Source organism: Lissotriton helveticus, chromosome 7, assembly GCF_964261635.1.
Source record: "Lissotriton helveticus chromosome 7, aLisHel1.1, whole genome shotgun sequence".
In the NCBI taxonomy this organism is placed as follows: domain Eukaryota; kingdom Metazoa; phylum Chordata; class Amphibia; order Caudata; family Salamandridae; genus Lissotriton; species Lissotriton helveticus.
In genome coordinates, this window is record NC_136068.1 from 284119400 (window position 1) to 284141543 (window position 22144).

Consider the following 22144-nt stretch of genomic DNA (forward strand, 5'->3'; position numbering starts at 1 on the left):
ATAAACCTTGGTATTACCAAGGTTTATCGCAAATGCGATAAAAATCGGCTGCAATGCATGAATATTGCTGAAAAGTCAGCGATATTCATGCATTACCGAGCTAATGCTCTTAGCCATGTTATCCACCTCCCATTGGATAACATGGCTAAGAACTGCTCAGGGCAGGTGTTAGCTTTTGGAGATGTTCGCGCTTAGCGCAAATATTTCCATAAGTTGGTAATAGGAGATAGCGATATTAGCGACTGTTTCCAGTCGCTAACATCTTGGCACGCCCACTTTGCATGTCATTAGTGATAAATATCACTGACATGCAAAGTGGGGCCCAAGATGGTCGCTATCTCCTACTAGCTGTCGCTAACTGGTGTTAGCGACAGCTAGGTAATAGGGAGATAATTTTATCTCCGCTTTCTTGGCTTTTAAAGCCAAAAAAGCGGAGATAAACCCCCTTGATAATATGCCCCAGATTTTTTAATGGAAAAGTAAATTCCAAATAAATATTTGTCATAGGTTTTCATTACGTTTGTGAAGCAAACCCCATGCACAGTGTTAGTAAATCTGCTCCTTGGACTCAGAGTAACACGTTTACCAGCAAGTAACTGGCCATTTATTCGCTAGTTGCAAAACACACCTTGCAAATTTGCATTTTTCAATATGTGTGGGTGATAGAAATCATGAAAGGACGAGACAGAATTTTACAGACAAGTGGCTTCTGATGTATTTTGTTTATTTGTAAAATAAATTAACATGTTTACTTTTATATATCTTATAGCTATGTACGGTAATCTCTGAGTACTAACCCAGGGGAGGAAGCCTTTTCAAAAATAGAAACCTTTTCTAGTTAGAATCTATATAAAGACACATAAATAACTCAAAAACGATGCCAGCTTTTATACCATCTATAGAAGAAGTAGCTCTCAATGTGATTGAGACATGCTAGTCACCTGAATAAACGGATACACGTTTTATGCCTTTGGTGGGCGCCATCATGTGGCAAGAGTTGATAGATTGAAAGCCCATACATATAGGGCTATGTGGAGTTCGTCGGACGGGATATTCCTTGAAAACGTAGTGAATATTCTGTACGCTGTATTACAAGTGACATAGGCTACAATGGACATGTAATATGGTGAATGGGAACCCCGTCACTTTGTGACCGTCCGTCAAACTCTACATAAGGGACTATTAACACTTTCAGGTGCTTTCCTACTTCCCATAAAAAAGAATGTGTAATGCAGCGATTTATTGGCACAGGAGGGAGCAAGATGGTCCGTCATGCATTAAAAGATTTAAATGTTTTGTGAACGTTTTTAAACTGGATTTCAAAATGTAAAAGGAAAATGCGTTCAGAAACATACTTTTTGTGACAGAGTACATATATTTGCATGAATGCAAAGCTATTGCTCAATGACATATACTCCAACCAACGAGCGCAAAGCAACTTTTGCACTGAGCCAAACAGCTCAGCTGGGTTTGGCATTGTTCAGTGCCAATATTCTTTTCTTTAACTGTAGAATGATGCAAACATCAAAGCAAAAGCGCCCTGCACAACACTAAATTATGCAACCTGTGACATGCAATAAAGTTTCCTCTAACAATTACTCTCCTTGTGTTTCATGTTAAGTATATCACAAATTTCTCGCTTTTAATCTCCATGAACTGATTTCATCATTGGGGCACCTCTGGGGCCAGATTCATCATAATATGGTGTTGCCCTTGTGTTATGCGTGTTGTTGCACGGACAACACAATACTAAAGTCAGATTTGCAAAGACACCTTACAATGCTTAGTAAATCTGTAGTAATGCAGAGTAAGCTGCTGCCTTTCGATACTGTGCCCCGGGAAAGTGTTACATTAGATCAAATGTAGGGGTTCCCACACACCCACCAATGTATTTTGCCATAGTCTTAGATTTTGCAAGACTGGTAAACCTGTGAATGCATCAAAATGCTACTCCTTTCAAGGGGAGGGACAATGAGGACAAATATCTTTATTTTTCTTCTTTGTTTCCTCTTTCTAAGAGAAAAGTGACTCTAAAGATTGCTCTTGTGCAGGAAGGTGTCTGTACAGGCACAAAAACAATCCTTCCTGCAATGCATACGCGTTGCCCCATGACGTAAAGGGGCATGCGCTGGCGCTAGACAGCAGATTGTATGCCAGCGCATGCCCAGATCAGGAATGCGCCATATATCGGTGAGTATGGTGCATTCCTACTCTCTGCCTTTCAGGCCACGCAGCAAGTTGTCTTGCTTGAAAGATTGATACATCTTTCCCTAAGTATCAAAAAAGACAGATTGAGTAGGTCTAACCAGTGGTGAATGTAAAAGGGCCACAGGGACTTGCAGGATTCCCTGTGCGATTGTTCTCATGCAAGTAGTGTTTCAGGATATCATGAACACATACAATTGGAAAGTAGCAGCACAAGTAAATATTTCTTGAACCTTAGTAAAATGATAAAATTACAACAACTTCTAAGATGGGAAGACAGTATGGGGGTTAGTGAGCAAAGACATTTTGGGGGAAGGGTATTTCAGGGACTTTGACCATAGACACAGAAGACAACATTCACTCTGGAATTACATAAAGGCAGGAGCAAATGAACGGCCTCTGAGTAGATGGGGAACGTGAAGGGAGTGATCTTGCTACCATGGTGCAACAGCCACTGTCTTGAATCCTTTCATGGAGAATTTTGTGCTGGCTATATGCACAAGCAGCTGCCGGGTACCACTTTTCCAGGGCGTGAATTCCAACTTAAACCTCATCCTTTCTCTGGGCCTCATGGGCGGAAGCCTAAAACATGACACAAAGAAATAAGAGAATTTCATCAGAAGATATTATACGTTACAGCACGAAAACTAAAATGTACCCACATTTACAAAACTATTAAATATGCTGCACCACATAGAAATCTGCAGTGCTGCATTGGCGATGTCCAAAATAATGTTGCGCCACACCTTCTACGAGTCGCGGGTGGTAATGGCCACACTTGCACAAATAATGCTGTTGCAGAACATTGCTAGGCATTGTGCTATAACTAAAAGCGGAGGAAGGAGTGACCTGCATGAGTTCTGTACCCCAGGAAAACTTTTCTGTACAATATCTACGTGGAGACAATCGACCTGATAGAACATTGTTCGTACTGCTCATGGGCCCATGGGAAAGTGACATGATTATCCTTTAAACAAACTTTGGGGTAGATTTACAAGCCCCTTGCGTCACTTTTGCGCCATTGTTGCGTCACTTTTGTGACACAGTGGCGGCGTAAAAGTGGCGGCCCATTTACAACATGACGCATCTAGGGAGATGCGTCACATTGTAAAGCCCTGCGTGACATTATAGCTGCCTCAGGTATAGTGTAAGCAGGGTAGGCATTCCCACGCAGGAAAGCCTCGTAAAAGTGACGTAGTGAAATCTACAAGATTTCACTGCGTGACTTTTAGGACGCCAATGCGTCAAAACCTTACGCTTGCTTGAAGCAGGTGTAAACAGTGATGCAGTGTATTGTGAATGGGCCGCAACACGCATTGCTGGAGTTGCGTCGTGCTTGTGACAGCCAGACGTCAGCAGATGCGTCAGAATTTCTGACGCATCTGTTAATCCTGCACCATGGTACACCATATTGTAAATACGGCACATCCATGGTGACGCAAGGGTTTTACATGGTGGTGCAGGGAAAGTGACGCATCTCTACAGATGGGTCACTTTCTTGTAAATCTGCTCCTTTAGTCAGACATTCATACGCCAAAAAAGTGCAATAAAAACAGTTCTTAAATATATATATATAATCATGATATCATCATAAAACCTAAGAAAGAACATTTTATATAAATCATCATCATAAATCGACCATTTAAAAAGTCTAAGTCAACCCCAAAGCACATTAAAATAATCCTTTTAAAAATAGGCCTATACCCCTGAGGGGGAGTCCAAACAAAATCTGTAAACGTGAGTACCTCAGCATGTATGAGATGCCCGGGCTTCCAGCTCACAGGGGTATATTATCAAGGGGGTTTATCTCCGCTTTTTTGGCTTTAAAAGCCAAGAAAGCGGAGATAAAATTATCTCCCTATTACCAAGCTGTCGCTAACACCAGTTAGTGACAGCTAATAGGAGATAGCGACCATCTTGGGCCCCGCTTTGCATGTCAGTGATATTTATCACTAATGACATGCAAAGTGGGCGTGCCAAGATGTTAGCGACTGGAAACAGTCGCTAACATCGCTATCTCCTATTACCAACTTTTGGAGATATTCGCGCTAAGCGCGAATATCTCCAAAAGCTAACACCTGCCCTGAGCAGTTCTTCACCATGTTATCCAATGGGAGGTGGATAACATGGCTAAGAGCATTTGCTCGATAATGCATGAATATCGCTGACTTTTCAGCGATATTCATGCATTGCGGCCGTTTTTTATCGCATTTGCGATAAACCTTGCTAATAGCAAGGTTTATCTGCGATAAAAATCGCCGATGTGCGGCGATAATTTTTGTCTCTAAACAAGTTAGAGACAAAAATTATCGCTAGTTGTTGGTAATATGCCCCACAGTTCGTTACACTGAACCGTACCTGTTTCTAATCCTCTTGGCCAGGGAAACAACATTTACCACAGCAGCACAGAGGTCCACATTGTCCAACTTTGGCAAAAATACAAACGCCTCCTTATGAGTTCTGATGTTAGAGGAGCAGAGGATAGGATACATGTAAACCTTTTTTGCAGAAGTTCAAAGGAGACAGAATAAGATAAAGTACATTGTGCTTTGTTGTGCAACATTGTCACAGAGGCAGCTCGGCAACATAGAACCACGCCCTGCATTCCTAGGAAAAGTAACTAAAAGGTGCAACATATTAAAAGTTATTATTATTAAAAAAAAAAACAGTGTTCAGGGTGTGAAACCAAGAAAGACACAGCCTACACCCATAATCCAATTTGATTATGTTGTAATTAGTATTTGCAGACAGCTTATTAAAATTCGCCTGGTGGTAGCTGCACTGCATTAGCTGAAAGGCCTCCTTCACTTGAGATACAACCTTTGGGTTCATATTCGTATCATTCACAACCAGTATGATTAGCTCCGAGAATCCCTTCCTAATAAAATTAAACCAAGAGATAGCATAAATATTAACCAGGGGAAGGTAGTCTTCCAAAACATCTCTCGATGATTGCGCTTCTGGATTTCCCCAAATTCTGAAAATCAGAATTTCCAGCTTTATCTTGTCACCCAAAGGAACCAGACCAGTCTCTGAATTACACATAAAGGCAGGAGTAAAATGGGGCACAGCCAACAATCTTCTCAAAAACTTGTTGTCTACCTGCTGTAGGGCCCAGGACCTTTATATCCTCAAACTCCTCCTTAATCATTTCTCTAATCAGCATTTGTCCAAGTCCTCTGACAAAAGAAATTACCAACTCTATAGCTCTTGTGTAATACACATTTTTCCAGGTTAAATTTATTCTAGTGGGAAACCCAAATAAGTAAACGTCTTAACTCTTATGATTTCCAACAGACCAAGGTAAAAAGACCTAGGGCCACAGGTATGACCAAATTATTTTGCGAGTCACTAATTCTGATGTTTTGTGATTCTCAATTAGGAACTCGCAAATTATGGTGTACAAATGTGTCTTAGTCACATTCAGCGATTTCTAATGGGGTCCCAATTGACACAATTGACCTACATCATCAATATTCATGAGGTAGGTCACAATTTGCAACCCATTGTATATCTCAAAAACACAAGAATAGTGGCCTGCTGGGGACTGTAGACCACCATGTCTGTGTTTGTTTTTAAATAAAGTAATTTAAAAAAAATGCTGCCTGTTTTCCTTAAAGGAAAACAGGATGTGTTTCTAAATGAGTTTCATATTTTAAGAGTTGGCAGTGGTCCCTGGCTCTTAAAAAACGTTTTTGCTGGCACTCACAAAGGGAATAGGGACCCCTCCCAATTTGCGACTGGCTTACCACCTACTTGAAGTAGGCAGTAAACTGCGGACGTTTTTTGCAACTGAATTCCGGTTGCAAAACATTCTCACATCCCCTACCGACTCGCTATTTAGAAGGGACGCCCCTGGCTTGCCCCTTCCTAATACCGACCAGCAAACCCTAATTTACGAGTCAATAATAGGTTACTGATTCACAAGAAAGGGTTAGTACATGCCAATCGGCTCTTTGGAGGTTGCAAGAGCTCGATTTGCCATTAGTGCCCTCTAAAACAGGTCGTACATGTGGTCCCTAGTTTTCAGGTTCCTAGGGCCAAGGCTCATGTAAATGATTTTTTTAGATGTTTTTAGATCAAGATCCCCATAAAGCTGTAAAATGCTTCTGAAAGGCGGTATTGACATTAAGACTGCATCATCTGCATAAAATACAACCGAGAGAACTCGAAACTTTTCTAAGGAGTGGTCTTTCCCTACTTTAGCAGGATGAGAATCTCAGTCATTAATATAAATATGAAACAGGAGTGGTGCCATCAGGTGGGACTTAACATTCGGGGAAAGTTCACCTGCTCTGCCAAACCTGATCCTTATTGTGATATTCCAGTGCATTATTTGTATTAGTCCTATTAAGACCAGATCAAATCCCATCCTAGCCATACTATCCCATAGCTTCACCCTGTTGACCGTATCAAAGGCAGAGGTGAGATCCATAAACGCAAGGTGAATGGAATCTCTTCTGAGCTAATGTGTTTACCAATGATCAACTGAAGGTTTAGACATGTTCTACAGTGCCGATCTCTGGGGGGAGCCCAACTGGACTCTTGAAAGACACTGATTTTCGCGCATCCAAACTGCCAATTTAGATGCAAGGATCCTTCCTAGTATCTTTAGGGAGCAGTACAAGAGGGAAATCGGGCAACAGCAGGCCAACAAGTTCGTTTTTCCTTTTTAAAAACGGGGACTACTATGGCTTTGATCCAAGTGGGGATAATTTCACCTTTTAATGGACGCCTTAAAAATATTATTTAAAAAGGGAGCCCAAAGCAGTATATTTTCTTTAAGAAGATCCAGCGGGAAACCGTCCAGGTCAGGTGCTTTTCCCACAGGGATTTGATTAATTGCAGCAATAATATCCTTTACATCCAAAGATTCACTAAGGGCATCATACATCGCTGCGTTATAGACTGCTACTTCAGTACTTACTCTAACTTTGGCTAGGCTACCAGGACTGAAAATATTACTGAAATGAACAACCCACATATCCAATTGGATAACTGTATCTAGTGTCGGTTTTTCATAACCCATGAAAAAAGATTGATTTACAACCTTCCAAAAGGCAGCACTATGCCTCGATCGGGCAGCCTTTTCCAAATCTTCCCAGGTAGCCTTCATAAACTCAGATCTCCTGGCATCCAGAGTAAAATCAGCATACACTCTTAATTTCATCCCTTGAGCGAGGAATTTTGCAGAGTTCTAGTTTCAGGTTCTAAGGGTGCATGCATGGTTAAACCAACCTTTGGGTGGCATTAGTTTTGCCACACTGTTAGATCTTAGACCTTTATCCACTGCAGTACAGAGGGCACTAAAAGCATTTATAATAGAACTGAGGGGTTCCTCTGCTGATGCAATGTAACAAAATAATTTAAATTCTCCTTGACCAGTTTAGTCATGAAAGACCCCTTATTAGGTTTCTCCCATTTTAATCTTATGCCCTTATTGCGTTTATTGGTTACTGGTAAAACCTCCTGACTCCCTGCAATATCACCCAAGTGTAAATTAATAGCCAATACCAGAGGATTATGATCAATAATACAGGATGCTCTTACCTCACACCCCAAATTACATTGTTGCTATGTTTTAAAACAAGGGAAAAAAGTCTATCTCACTTCCCCTACCAGCCCCTTTAAAGGTGGGAAGCAGGGTAGACCCATCTACCCTGAATTCGTTAGCAAAGACCAAATGCCTGGAGACCCCATAATCCCATTCAGGATTTATCGAACCGGAGTATGTTGGAAGTGTTGTGAATCCCCCCATCCTTATCTTTAGTTCCAGAGGGTGAGGCTGCACTATTCCCACGCAGTCAAATATTGAAGTCACCCAGCCAGACTATTAAAGTCTCCCTATGGTAATTCTCCATAAAAGTTTCTAGGACATTCTCCACAACCTCAAGTACATTCATCACTCGTTGATCAAATACATTATTGTACAGGTTAATCAAAATCATATTAAATAAATCTGGGAACTGTAAAGAATCATCTGGAAGTGGGGTGATAGACTTATAATTCTGGCTGATAGACCTGTTAGTTTGACAGAAATTAAGATAGCTAAACCCCTCTTACCCCACCCTGATCTAGATGAGTTAGCTGCACTACAAAAAAAATAATGATCATTAACACTAAAATCATCTAAAAACCAAGTTTCGTGTAGTAACACAATATCTTCATTCTCAAATACAGAGAGACAGTCTGGATTTGTTAGCTTATTGTGAAGACTAGCAATGTTCCAGGACATGAACCATTAACCCACAACTATTTGCCCAAGAACCATCCAGAGTGGGCATAGAGGCCTCTGCAACCATAGGAAGACCGATCTCCTGAGGCCCAACATTCAGACACAACATTCTTTAACCACCTTATTATCAAATTGAAAACCATGCTGCATGGCCCACTCCAAACCGGGGGGAAGTCCGTCCAGGTCCTCTAAGGAATGCAAGAATTCCTTACTTCATCATTAAATTCTTGGCACACAGTCCCCGAGTGAAGGAAAGTTTCTTGGGCAGATCTGGAGGGCAGCACCTTCGGCCTAAAAAATATAGCCTAATGATAGGGCCTCTACAGGGCCTAAATCCCGTCACTGGGTATTAAAGTGCTTTAACAATGATTCAATCAAATTAGGCGACTTAAAGTTGATGATAATACAGTCACCCGGAGCTTCCTTCTTACCCGATTGAATCCAGGATGCTCTTCTGATCACTAGAATCTCCCTAGAGATCAATGGGCCATCTGGATTTAGCCCTTAGCCTGTGGATTACTTTATTTTTCAAGGCAGAAAAGTCTTCACATGTGTGGGGGGCTAAAACTGCACCATTTTGCAGCATAAAGACATAAGGTATACAGTCAGGTGGAAGCTGGTGGAAAACAATTATCAATTCTGTGTCCCAGCAGTTCCAGAGGCCCCTTAACTTGGCTTTTTCTCCCCCCCCCCCAAACTGCCTTGAGAGCTGATACCAATTGCATGTGTATTTTTTCAATTGAAGTTAGGAAATCATGCAAAGCCATGTCGAACCATTTTAATTGATTAGCCTTTGCAGAGAATCACAGAGATGTTTATGCGGTTCCAGTCCTGTTCTGTCCAAGGTTCATGAAATATATTTGGCTTGGAGCTAGTCCATACAAAACTATGTAGTGATGCACTTACATCAACTTTTGGTGTAAAAAGGTGTTTTGGGCTCAAAAGTTTTTTTGACCCTATAGTGTGCTCCACTTTAAATCCTGTTGTAGTACTACGTGTGGTGCAAGAGTCCGTGCAAAATTATTTAAATTATTCTTGCATTTTATTCTTCAGTATTCTTACAGGTAAACACATACATTTTCTCGGTTTACACAAAAGATGTTAAAGACACAAATGTGTTATTTAATGTAAAAAATCCCTGAAAGTGCATAGACAGCATTTAAGGGCTAATTACGATAAGTCCGCCCAACACCTTCTCGGTCCTGGGACCAACCGATCTCTGGTCATTAGTCTTACCGCCTAATTAGAATGCCACAGGACACTGTTCGGTCGCATTTCTACATTTCCCTAAGGGGGTGTGCATTACGGCCGTAAACCAGCTGTAATACATGCTGCCATAGGGGAATGGGAGGTGCGGTTCATTCCTGGACCCAAGGTGCCTACCACAGGGTGCAGGGATCAACAGGGTCTCGGCCCCCATCCGGAGGCCGTGCACCCAGGGGGCCCTGCTGGGGGACCCCAAACACGCTTTCCAACATGGCTTCTATGTCTGTCAGGCTGGCATGGAAACCAATTTGGAAACCATTCAATGGTAATCCCAAGGGCAGAAAGACCAGTCCTTTGGCATTACAAGCCGGTTCCAACTGGCCGACGGGCTCCTTGAGTCCATCAGAAGGCAGCCAGAATGACCGGCTGGTTTAGTTTCTGGCTGTAAGTATTGTAATGCAGTGGTCAAACAGTAAACCTAGGGGCCAATTACAATGCCATCCGCAAGGCTCTAACCCTTAGTGTTGAATTAGAATTTGGACATGAATTCATGCATACGCAGGCTGATATCCTGTGACCTGTGGGACTCAGGAAATGAGTTAAAACAATAGTTCTTCACCTTTTTAATTCTATGGTCCCCCACTGAACCATTACTTGAATCAGGGGACCACCACTGAGTCATTATTAGAAGTCATGAACCCCGGTCTAAAAGCTTTCTATGATTTAAACCTCAAAGCAATACAAAACATTTTTTTAAAACAATCATACACCACCACATGCTCAAATATTGAAATATTTTGTTTAATTCACAATTAAACAGGGAAGAAAAGTTTTCAAATTTTCAATCTTGTTCCTTTAATTGTACACATCTTATTCATTTTAATTTAATAATTTTAATATTATAAAATTTTGCAAAACAGGTGCAGACACCCTTTTTACGCCTACGGTACCCTTAGTTGTCCTCGGACCACAGGTTAAGAATCATCAAATTAAAATACTAATGTCTCAACTAATACTAAAACAAATGCTAAGTCTAATGCTCATTTCATAACTGCTAATACTCAACAAAATAAGAAACAATAATTAAAATAGTCATAACACTCCATTTCAACATATTATAACAAATCATAACAGTATCAAAATCATTGAAGAACTATAATAATTGCAAACCAATAACCCTCATCATAAATATTAATGATCTTACCACTAACACAATTACTTTGATGATGCTTGTAGTGTCTTGTGAACTAGAGATGATGGGACCCTTTTGGTCCCTGATGGACTCCGTAGAGCAATGAGATAAGTGCTTGAGTGTGGGGATAGGGTTCATGCTGTAGAATGTTCAGATAACGGTTACATGCTGAGGAATAAAGACGTGTAATACCAAGCTCCGTGTGTGTCATAGTCATTTACATGTACCTGGGTTGGTTAGGGAGGAAGCTACAACTGATGATGGAACAGGGGATTACATAAAGCCTGTGACCCAAATAACTGGGAGTGCCCCCGAGAGTTTTTCACGGTCCAGCAAACTGCTCATGCTTGCCGCGTGTGCCTCAGTCAAAGTGAAAGTCGACGGTCGCCATATGTAGAGTCAAAGCACATGGTATGTACAGGAAGTGCTTCGGTAGTTCCTCACTTTTGTGGTGGCTCCTGGGTAATGGGGGCCATCCAGGGGGAATTTTTGAGCTAGGGAACTGGTTTTCCTTCTGCCAGAAAGGAGAAGTATCTCATGCATTTGGACTGCATCCAAGAAGATGGACAAGGAAGTAATGTTCAGTTAATGTTTACAAGCCGAGAAAGTAGTGTAATACCAAGCTCCTTCTGTCGTGTAATCATTTACATGTACCCGGGCTGGGGAGAAGGCTACATTTCCAAACAAAATACACCCAGTTACAATCATTAAACTTGACTGCCAGGTCTGCAATATTCCATGATAACAATCAAGAAATCATGAGAGCTACTAGCCGGTATATCAACAGGTGTGAGTACGGACAGCAACACTGTAGAAGACAAAGATAAAACAGGATAGACGAGTCAATCACAAGAGTTCAGGTTACGCAAGGGAGCAAATCTATTTGTGGTCCTCAAGGCTGGGGGTGCAGGGGAAACAGGTGATGATCTGCCCCAAGAGACCTGCTGCTGCTGGACCTGTTAGACCTGTTTCTATAGGATCGGGTCAACTGTTTCTGTCTTGTAAAAGAATCCAAGGGGAAGGGCCTGAATGTTAGGCGGTCTAAAAGATTGAAATGATCCTAAAGTTGTCAGGACACATGCAGCAGTGGTGGGTCTATTAAAATGTATCCCCAGCCCACCTCTTGAGATCAGACCCCAAACAATTCACCCTTCTCACCATGTTAATAGATCCTTATATCTGCATACCCCCACTTTCTTTTTCAACTCATCAAAGGATTCCGACAAAGGCCTAGTCAAAAAGGAGGGCCATTCTCCAGGATCAGACCACTACATACGTGGTAGCTTCAGGTGGAATATTTTTATGTTATGTTATGTTATGTTATGTTATAATGGTTTTTGTAGAGCGCACGGCTACTCAAAAAGAGTGTCCCGGCGCTTTTAATTGAAGAAGACTGCAGTAAACAACATAACACATTAAAAGAGAAAAGACACAGAAAAGGGGAAAACAGAAAACCAAAAAACCAAAAAGGCCTACTGGGTAAACAGCCAGGTTTTAAGGTCCTTTCTAAAAGCCAATAGGCCAGTGGCTCCCCGAAGGGAGAGGGGCAAAGAATTCCATAATTGGGGCGCCAGTAATCCAAAGGAGCGACCTCCCAAACGCGCTCTCTTCACTCGTGGAACAGTGGCCAGAAATAAAGATTCTGACCTCAGAGAGCGAGCTGGTTGGTAAAAAGTAAGTCTCCTCTGGAGATACTTAGCTCCCGTCGCATGAAGGGCCTTGTATGTCAGAGTCAGAGCCTTAAAGGCGATCCGCTTACGGATTGGGAGCCAGTGCAAAGTCCGGAGCAAGCCCGCAGCACTGGTACGTCTGTTCACTCCGTAGATCGCTCTCGCCGCGGCATTCTGCACAACTTGTAGCCGCTGTAACAGGTACTCTGGCAGGCCCAGGTATAGAACGTTGGAATAATCCAACCTGGAGCCTATCAGGGCCTGTACAGTCAGCTTCCTGTGCTCCTCCGATAACAGGGGAAGAAACCTCCGCAGCATCCTGAGGAGGCCGAAACACATGCCCGACACCCCCAAAATCTGGGCCTTCATTGTCAGCCCCGTGTCCATCTTAACACCCAAGTTCTTAGCCATTTGGGATGAACACGTTGGGGGGAACATATCGACAGGCCACCAGGCCTGCCAGTCTGGCTCCATGTCGCACCCAAAGAAGAGTATCTCGGACTTGTCGGAATTGCACTTGAGGCTGTGCAGTTGGAACCATTGAAACACAGCCCCAAGGCAATCCCGGATACTCTCCCCCTCAAAATCTCCTCCTCTCTTACACGAGAAGAGGAGCTGGGTATCGTCGGCATAGGATACGATCCGGGCCCCAAACGACTCCGTCAACGCCGCCAAAGGGGTCATGAAGATATTAAAGAGGGTCGGGCTCAAAATAGAGCCCTGAGGGACCCCGACTCCCAAAGGCGGCATCACGGCGGAGTCTGGCGAGGCCCAGACCGTTTGCCGGCGGCCAGCTAGAAAGGAGGAAAACCAGCTGAACACCGTTCTCCGAAGTCCTATCTCGTAGAGTCTTGTGAGAAGACCATCATGGGGAACGGTGTCGAAGGCCGCCGACAAATCCAACAACATCAGCATGGCTTTGCCCCCTGAGTCCAATATCCCCTTGATTGTTTCGGAGACCTCGAGGAGCGCAGTCTCGGTGCTGAGATTGGGGCGAAAACCTGACTGGGTGGCATGCAGAATCTCGTTCGCCTCAAGAAAATTGGAGAGCACCGTCTGCACGTGCTTTTCAACAATTTTCGTAAGAGCCGGCAGCAGAGAGATAGGCCGATAGTTAGCAAGGGCCTTAGGGTCCAAGCCAGGCTTCTTAAGCAGCGGGATGACCATCGCCTGCTTCCAAGCCTGCGGGACCACTCCCTGGCTCAATGAAAGATTCAGCAGCGGATTAACCAATGGATTAATCGCCTCAGCCAGTTTCGCCAGAATCTTATCTTTATAACCCCTGACTTAGAATCAGTGGGGTAGGCTACATTCAGGACACAAGATCCTGAAGTAGAAAGTGAAGGATCATTATTTAGCACCCTAGAAAGGTGGGGTGTTTCAAGTAAAGGTTCTAGCCTAATAGCGTTCTCCTGTGTAATCCATGGCTGGACAGGAAAGGTCTTTTTAGTCACACCACCAATTAGAAGGCTGGGTCCAGCATCGGTTCTCCCACATTGTTCAAGAGATCCATGATCTGTTACAGTCTGGATTCAATAAGCATTAACCTTTATACAACTGAGTCAATTTTGACATTGAAAACATCATTAAACTCCCTCAAATAAACATCAGGGAGGATACTCCCTTTGGAGGAGGAACGTTGCGTTAACTCTGTTTGCGTGCCCACATTGACGTGACTACACCAACTTTTGGGCACTACCGCACATCTTCTGCGCTTGTTCTTGGGGCCTAAACTTGACTTTGTAGGCTTGTGGATTCAATCAACTGGCGAACCCAACCTCAAAGGTGAAGCTATAGATGCTGGAACCTTGATCAGGTTTCCCTCTGTCGAGCACACCACATGTGAGCTATGCGACTCAGGATGCACAATGGAATCAACAGGTGGGCAGGGGAAACCTGAATGAGCAAAAGAAGATTCATCCCTGGTTAAAGATAAACATCTCTTTGCCAATTGAATCTCCTTCGAGACTACACCACTGCCTGTGCCAGAAAGCCATCAATGGTAGTAACTTGTGAGGCCATTTGTAGGAACGATGGCTTTGAGAGTGAGCCTTATTTTTCCCCCATACTCTACTGAGACTGCACAATAATGTAAACAAGGAGCAAGACACCAAATTTGGGTGGTCAGGAGCAAGCGCTTAGGAGTGTGATGATGATAAGCCCCACCTGGGGTTGGAAGTGGTAATTACTGGGGAACTGAGTCTCCTCTCAAATGCGGCAATTCAGGAATCACCCTTCCAGGGACCCCACACTTGCAACAGTCCTGAGTCAAGGTTCAAAAGAGCATGGATTGCAAAACCCCACCATGGCAAAAATACAGTGATGATGTATAGGCGGGGGCAAGGGCAGAAATTAAAATGCTACTAATGGTCCTGGAACACTGGTTGTGCCACCTACTTGAGTAGCCTTTTAAAACATGCCCCATGCCTGCCATTGCAGCCTATGTGTGCAGTTTCAAACTGCCATTTTGACTTGGCAAAATTAACTTTTTGACAGGACTAAACTTGTTTTTTTAATACATATAAGTCATTTATTTATTTATTTATTTATTTAATGGTTTTGTAAAGCGCGTAGTAACTCAAGGAGCATCCCAGCGCTGACCTGTTCTCCGAGGGGGTTCAGCCGTCTGATGAATTTATGTTCGCGGGAAAAGGAGAGTTTTTAGGGTTTTTCTGAAGTGGAGGTAGTTCGGTTCTGACCTGAGTTTTCGTGGCAGATGGTTCCACTGTTTTGCCGTGTGAACCGAGAAGCGACGGCCACCAGTCTTGGCTTTTCTGACTCTCGGGACTACAATAAGATTTTCTGTACCGGACCGGAGGTCTCTCTCCGCTTTGTATGGAACTAGGATTTCTTTGAGAAGGGGGGGGCCGTTATTGTTGAGGGTTTTATGGGCTATGCACAGGGCCTTGAAAGCGACCCTTTCCCTGACTGACAGCCAGTGGAGAGATCTAAGAGCCGGCCTGGCGGAGGATCTTCCTGGGGTGCCTGTGAGTAGGCGGGCAGCGGCGTTTTGGACTTTTTGCAGTGAGTTCAGGGTGGCTTCAGGGGCTCCTAGGTAGATGGCGTTACAGTAATCTAATCTTGCCATGATTAGACCCTGAATGAGGAGCCTCCTTGCGGTCTCAGGCAGTAAGGGGAAGATCTTCCTGCAGGCTCTGAGTAGTCCAAAACATGTCCCTGCCGTTCTTTTAGCCTGGGTTTTGAAGCTCAGGTCTCTCTCAATCCATACGCCCAGGCTCTTGACCTCTTCCTTGGGTGTAGGAGGGTCACCTAGGCAGCTAGGCCAGAGGTGAGATGGTAAAGAGAGACCCTTGTGGCCCATCAGAAGGATCTCAGTCTTGGACCCATTCAATTTGAGTAAAGAGAGGTTCATCCATCGGTGGACTTCGGAGAGGCAGCCGTGGAGATCCGATGGGGCAAGGTGGGGATGTGAGAGGGTTACGACCAGCTGAGTGTCGTCGGCGTAGTTGATAATAGACACGCCGAACGAGCTGACCCTCTTCTCCAGTGGGGCCATGTACACGTTAAACAACGTGGGGCTCAAGGATGAGCCCTGTGGCACTCCACACCGGAGGGGGAAGGTGGATGAGCAGCTGTCATTTTCCCGTACCTGAAAGGTGCGTCCAGATAAAAAGGACTCTAGCCATTTCAGGGCCATACCCTTTAGTCCTATCTCTCCCAGACGATGGATTAGGGTTAGATGGTCTACAGTATCGAAGGCCGCACTGAGATCCAGGAGGATCACTGCCACTGAACCTCCTGTGTCCAGAATGCTTCTGGCCTTCTCTACTGCTGCCAGGAGGGCGATGTCCGTGCCCTGGCCTGGACGGAACCCTGTCTGGGAGACCGCTAAAAGGTTGTTGCTTTCTAGGTAAAGCGATAGTTGTTTGTTTACCAGCTTCTCTGCGATCTTGCTGTTACCCGGGAGAAGGGATATGGGCCTGTAGTTGGTAAGGTCCTGTGGGTCTAAGGAGGGTTTTTTTAGTAGACCTTTGACAGCTGCCGCTTTCCAGCTGGGGGGGACTAAGCCTTCCGCGAAAGAGGAGTTAATCAGGGCCGTAAGGGGAGGGATAATGGTGCTCGACACTTTTTTTAAGAAGCGGAGGGGTGCGGGGTCGAGGGGGGAGCCACTTTTAATTGAGGCAAACGTTGCTCCTACTTCTTCCGTAGTTACGGGTCCGAAAGCATCCAGGGAAGGTTGGGGGTGACCTGGCGGCGGGGGGGGATGGGTGAAGGTGGAGGTAAGATCCTGCTTTGTGTCGGCCGGATCGGGGGGAGGTATGGTGAGAAGAATCTTTTGGATCTTCTCGTCAAAGAAGGTGGCTAAGTTGTTCCATTTAATTTCAGCTTCTTTGGGGTCGAGGAGCTTGAGAGGGGGGTCAGGGGCGTGGAGAAGTTCTTTAAGAACTGCATAGGTTTCATGGGCCGAGCAGGCAGCGTTTTTAATTCTGTTCTCGTAGAAGCTAGTTTTGGTGTTACGGAGCTCTTTTTTGTAGGTTTTAACAGAAATACGAAATGACTCTTTTTGTTCCATAGTTTTTTCCTTCCTCCAGATACGTTCGTTTTTTTTACAGATCTTGCGAAGAAGGTTAAGTTCCGGGGTGTACCAGGGTGAGGGATTGACTCTCTTGATGTGCTTCAGGGAGTGGGTTTTTGGCAGAATGGCGTCGAGCGATTGGGTAATCCAGGAACTGAGTTCTTTGTCCCCTGCTAAGGTGTCGTAGGGGGGAGGCGGGGCGTTTTCCCTGAGTTTGGCTGCCCACACATCTGGGTCCAGTTTCTGCCAGCGTCTGTTATACGTTCTAATTTTGGACGATGGAGGGGGCGGAGTGATGAAATCCCATACTAGGGAGACCAAAAAGTGGTCCGTCCAGGGAAGGGGGATATGGTCGATCGTTCTTAGGTTGGAGATATTAGAGAGGATAGGGTCAAGCAGTTGTCCTCTTTCTTGGGTGGCCCGTGGGTTTTTGAGATCAAGGCCCATTGAGGTGAAATCCTGGAGTAGTTCACTGGCCTGCTTGTCATCTGAGTCCAAGAAGTGTACGTTCAGGTCTCCTAATAGTAGGTAATTAGTGGTGGAGGTACATTTGATGGACGTCTGATCAATAATTTTGTTTGAAAAATCTCCTAGATTGCCTGGCGGGCGGTATATCAGTGTCCCTGACAGCGAGGTAGCTGGGGATATTTGTATTGTGTAGTGGCAGCTTTCGTAACCCTTGATGTTGCCATCAGATGTTCTACAGGTGAGGGTGTCCTTAAGAATTACCGCTAGTCCACCTCCCCTCCCTTCTGGTCTGTTCTGTGAGCACATAGCGTACCCGGGGGGGAGAGCCAGGACGATATCTGGGCCGCTGCTGGGGGTAAGCCAGGTTTCTGTTAGAAACAGAATGTCTAGGGCGTTATTTGTGATTAAAAGGTTCACCTCGTGTGAGTGTTTAACGAGCGACCTGCAATTAAGTAGGCCTAGGTGTAAGCCCTTGGGTGCCGAGTATTGGTTGGCGGGGTCGCAGATGTCACAGCCAGAGAAATAGGTTTCTCCATTCAGGATGCGCGCGCAGGCGGGCTGTTTGTTAGGTTTTAGGGATAATAAATCCGCACGAGTGTAGGTTCGGTCGTTACAGGCCGGTTGGGACAGAGTGACTGGGCCTAGTCATCCCAAGGGTTGGCCCTAAACATTCTACAAGGCCGGGTGCATTGTATTAAAAAAGTCGGGCATGTACTTACCTGAAGTGGTAGTGAGAAACTCCTAAATTTGTTTTTCACTACTTTGAGACCTACCTCTCCTATAGGATAACATTGGATTACCTTGTTAGAGGTATTAAGTGTTAATATTTGATTGGTAGCTGGTAGGAAAGTCAAGTATGGTGTCTAAGGAACTGTAATTTAAAACCCACGTTCATATTAAAGGAGGATTTTAAGTCACAATTCTGAAAATGATGCTTTTAGAAAATAAAAGCAGTTAAGGCTGCACTGTTCCCATGAAGAGCAGGGTCATGATTGATTTGCATATGACGTGGTCCAATCTGAGGTGTCATGGTATGCAAAAAAACAATGGATTGAGATGCAGCCAAGCCTTTGTCAGTGGTTGAGATTAATTAAAACATTCATATCCATAACCTTGTTGCTTTTGCATTTGACGCCCTAATGGTGCCTGGTATTACCAGACATGGGTCCCGGGCTCACTGTACCATGGGAACCAAGCTATACTTGGCCGAAGAGCCCCAACTGGTGTGAAACAGGTCCTAGGATGCTTGTGTTCTGGTCCAGGGAATACCTGTCCTGGCAATTCGGGCTGGGCAGTTCCTATGAGGAGCAGGGTCAAAACTGCACATGGATTGGTCTAAACTGAAGTGGCATGGTGGGTGAAAAACAAAGGATCAAATGAAGCCCAAGTGATTGCCAGTGGCTGAGATTATTTCAAGCATTCCATCAATCACTTTGTTTGCATATTCTAGTCCTAACTATTAGGTGCCTGCAGCCTGTTCCTGTGTCACATGGCCAGGTGTAGTTGGCTTTATTTGTGTATTTCTCCCAGACAGTGTCACAATGGATGGTCTTGGTGTTGGTAGGATGGGACATCTCTGACTTGATAGGGGGCGGTGGTGCTATCACCTACCACACATTCACTTTAAAGGTATTTGCTCAACTCACACACAAAGGACTTTACACTAGTTTATTGTGCCCCCAGACAGACTGAAACCAGGGCACGAAAGAAGGAATTCTCTCTAGGGAGAATGTAAAGAAGCTTTTCTCATTTCAAAGTGGGAACCAGTTATAAATATTGGACCCTCAGACCCAAATTCAGTACTTTCCTGACCTGTGGATACTTAAATAGAAGGGCACCCTGCTGTCCTTCCATTTGTCGCCTGCTCTGCTTGCTCAGAAGGAAGAGTGTATCTGTACCTTTTATTCCAGGCTGAAGTGACTCCAAAGGTCAGCTGATTTACCTCCTCTTGGAGCTACTGGGACACAACAAGCTCCAGAGGCATATCTGCACTGCCCAGCTGACCTGCTGTACTGGACCTGCCTGTACCTGCATCAGCATCTGCCTGAGACATGCTGGCCTCTGCTGGAGTGGGTTCCTGATCCCTAAGTAGTGCCTCCCCAGGTCATGTGCCCTAGGCTGACATCAGAGAAAGCTCCGCCTGGCCTAATTGAAGGTTCCAAATCTGATGGTAAGTGATGAGACCCCATGCCTTGCTGCACAGCAGCAAGCTTCACCAAAACCAGTGCAGAGCGGGACAAAGCCCTACAAAGCCTTGCCACACAGCTGTTATCTTGGTTTGGATCGACACTGAGCAAGGTCCCACAAAGCCTCACCACACAGCTGCCAGTTTCATTGGAACCGACGCAGAGTGAGCCAAAGCCCTGCAGATCCTAGCTTCACAGCACATTTGAAGCAACGCAAAGCCCTGCCGCATAGCTTCATGTGAACTGACGGTGAATGACACGCAAAGCAATACTGTGCAGACCCCACACTAAGGACATAAGGCACAATCCTCAGTGGGCTAAACTTGGTTCTGTGTATGTCCTGCGCTCTATTGTGGTCAGCCTGAATTTATGACTTTGTTTCTGTCCAACGCAACCAGATACTCTCAGCTGGTGAATTCTGCCTTTTGGAGGTACTATTTACTAAACCTTTAAAATCGCACATTTTGACTGGATTTTGTTTGTATTTGTCTCCAATAATTTCTTAAGTTTTACTCTGTTTTTCTAAATTGGCGTGGGACGTTTCTTGTGTTTTCACTTTATTACTGTTTAAGTGCTACCTAACTACTTCACACAATGTCTTTGACTGCTTTTGTGCCAAGCTACCAGTGGGCTAGGCAGAGGTTAATTTAGTGACTTTTTGTGGTTCACCCTGTAAAGGATTCTGGTGTTTGCTGAAGTAGGGTTTCACCGCCCTCAACCAACAACCCAATTTCTCACATTATGGTTTTAGTATGAAGGTAGGCCATAACTGTTATATATGCAAATACTTAACTTTTTAATGTCACAGAGAGCCATAGGGGAAACTTTCTTAGCTTATCTGCACATCAATTATATTTTTGTATTTGAGTTGGTTGAAAAATGTGGCTTGTAAGCTGAGGATTGCGCTTGAAAGCGGTTTTATGGTCTCTGTTGAAATGATGTGGGTGGTGCAGTTATCTGAGATATAGTAATCTTTTCAACTGTCCTCAATTGTCATAAGAAGTATATATGTTCCTGGGTGCTTTGAATTTTGGTTCATAGTTATTTCCAGAGCTTTCCAGTTTGTACTGAGAAAGCTGTGCCTCCTATGGATTTTCTGATACGTTTGTGTGATGATAAGTGGTGCAACCCTGAAGCACAGTGTTCTGTTTGATTTGTATTGCTTGCATTTAACAGTTAGGTATACCAGTCTTTTTCCTTGGCAGACTCTTTGGACAATCCAGAGTGCCTTGAACCTTGCCCTTCTATTTATAGGAATCCAGTGGAGGGATTGCAGGACTGGAGTCATGCCTTCTCATGGGTGCAGGGGGAGAAGGAGCCTTCGGGCAGAGTTTTGGGTGGGTTGAATTTTGCATATGCTGAATATGGGTACATCAAGTTATAGGCTGCTGGCATAGTCAAACGTAGAGATTAAGAGTGTAAAGATGGCTCGCAGTTGATGCTGGTGTGCAGTACATAGGAAGATGTGATGTAGTGTTTATATTGTGAAGAGGACACTGTGATGTTGTAGGCATGCCGTATCAAGGTTAGGTCTGAATCGTAGGTTTCTAATTTCTGTTGATTTTGTTGGAAGGATTTGAAGTTCCTTAGGCCATATGTTGGTAGGCTGGTACTTTTACCATTGTCTGCAGTTCATATTCCCTGGCTTTGCAACATTGAGCTGTAGATGGTTATTCATCATCTGTGTGCTTGTGCCACGAGGGAAGTCACTGAGTTATGAATTATAAAGGTCGTCTGGGCTATCAATTTTTAAAATGGTTTCAGTGTCATCTGCATAGTGGAAACAGGAGAGGTTATATGTTTTAATCAGATTTGGTATGAGGGTTAGGTAAATGTTGAATAATAGAGGAGATAAGAAGGACCACTGAGGAACTCCACTGTGGTGTATGTGAGGAGGTGATTTAGAAGGGCGTTGGTAGACTATACTTTTTTGTGAAATAAGAAGCAATCCATTTGAGAGGATTGTTAAGATTCAAAGACTGTAGAGACTCTGCAGTAGCATGTGATGATGGGCAGTGGTAAATGAAGCTCATACAAGAAGGCAGCTATTCTGTTTTTGTTTAATGCAAGTTTTAGATCATCACAGGTGGAATAATGGCGGACTATGTGCCTCTGCATGGTCTGCAAACTGGACTGTTGGTCTGACAGTTAGCCCTAATGTAAGGTAAAGTTAAGAAGTTTAGTAAAAACCTCTCTTGCAAACATTTGTACCTAAGGATGGTCCCTTAGGTATGGACCTGTAGTTTACTAGGTCAGATGCTCTCCTTTTTGAAGAGAGGTCTAATGTAGGTGGTTTTCAGCTCAGGAGAGAATGGACTTAGTTCCACTGACTTGTGTAGTGGGCATCTGACTACCTCACCTGGTCAAGTTGAGTTACAGGACATTGTTAAAGATTTGCGATGGTGCTCTGTCTGATTGTGACCCTTATAGTCTGGCTAAAATTAT

General features: G+C 44.2%; 1 protein-coding gene across 1 annotated transcript in view; it reads right to left on the reverse strand.

Annotated features, from left to right (window-relative positions):
- Nucleotides 1-712: 712 nt before the first annotated feature.
- Nucleotides 713-22144, reverse strand: part of LOC144768428 (protein-glutamine gamma-glutamyltransferase E-like) — a 154559-nt gene continuing 133127 nt past the window's right edge. Inside the window, exon 13 of the mRNA XM_078652074.1 lies at nucleotides 713-2787. Coding sequence (XP_078508200.1) covers nucleotides 2640-2787 — 148 coding nt within the window. The 3' untranslated portion in view covers nucleotides 713-2639. The remainder of the gene's footprint in view (nucleotides 2788-22144) is intronic.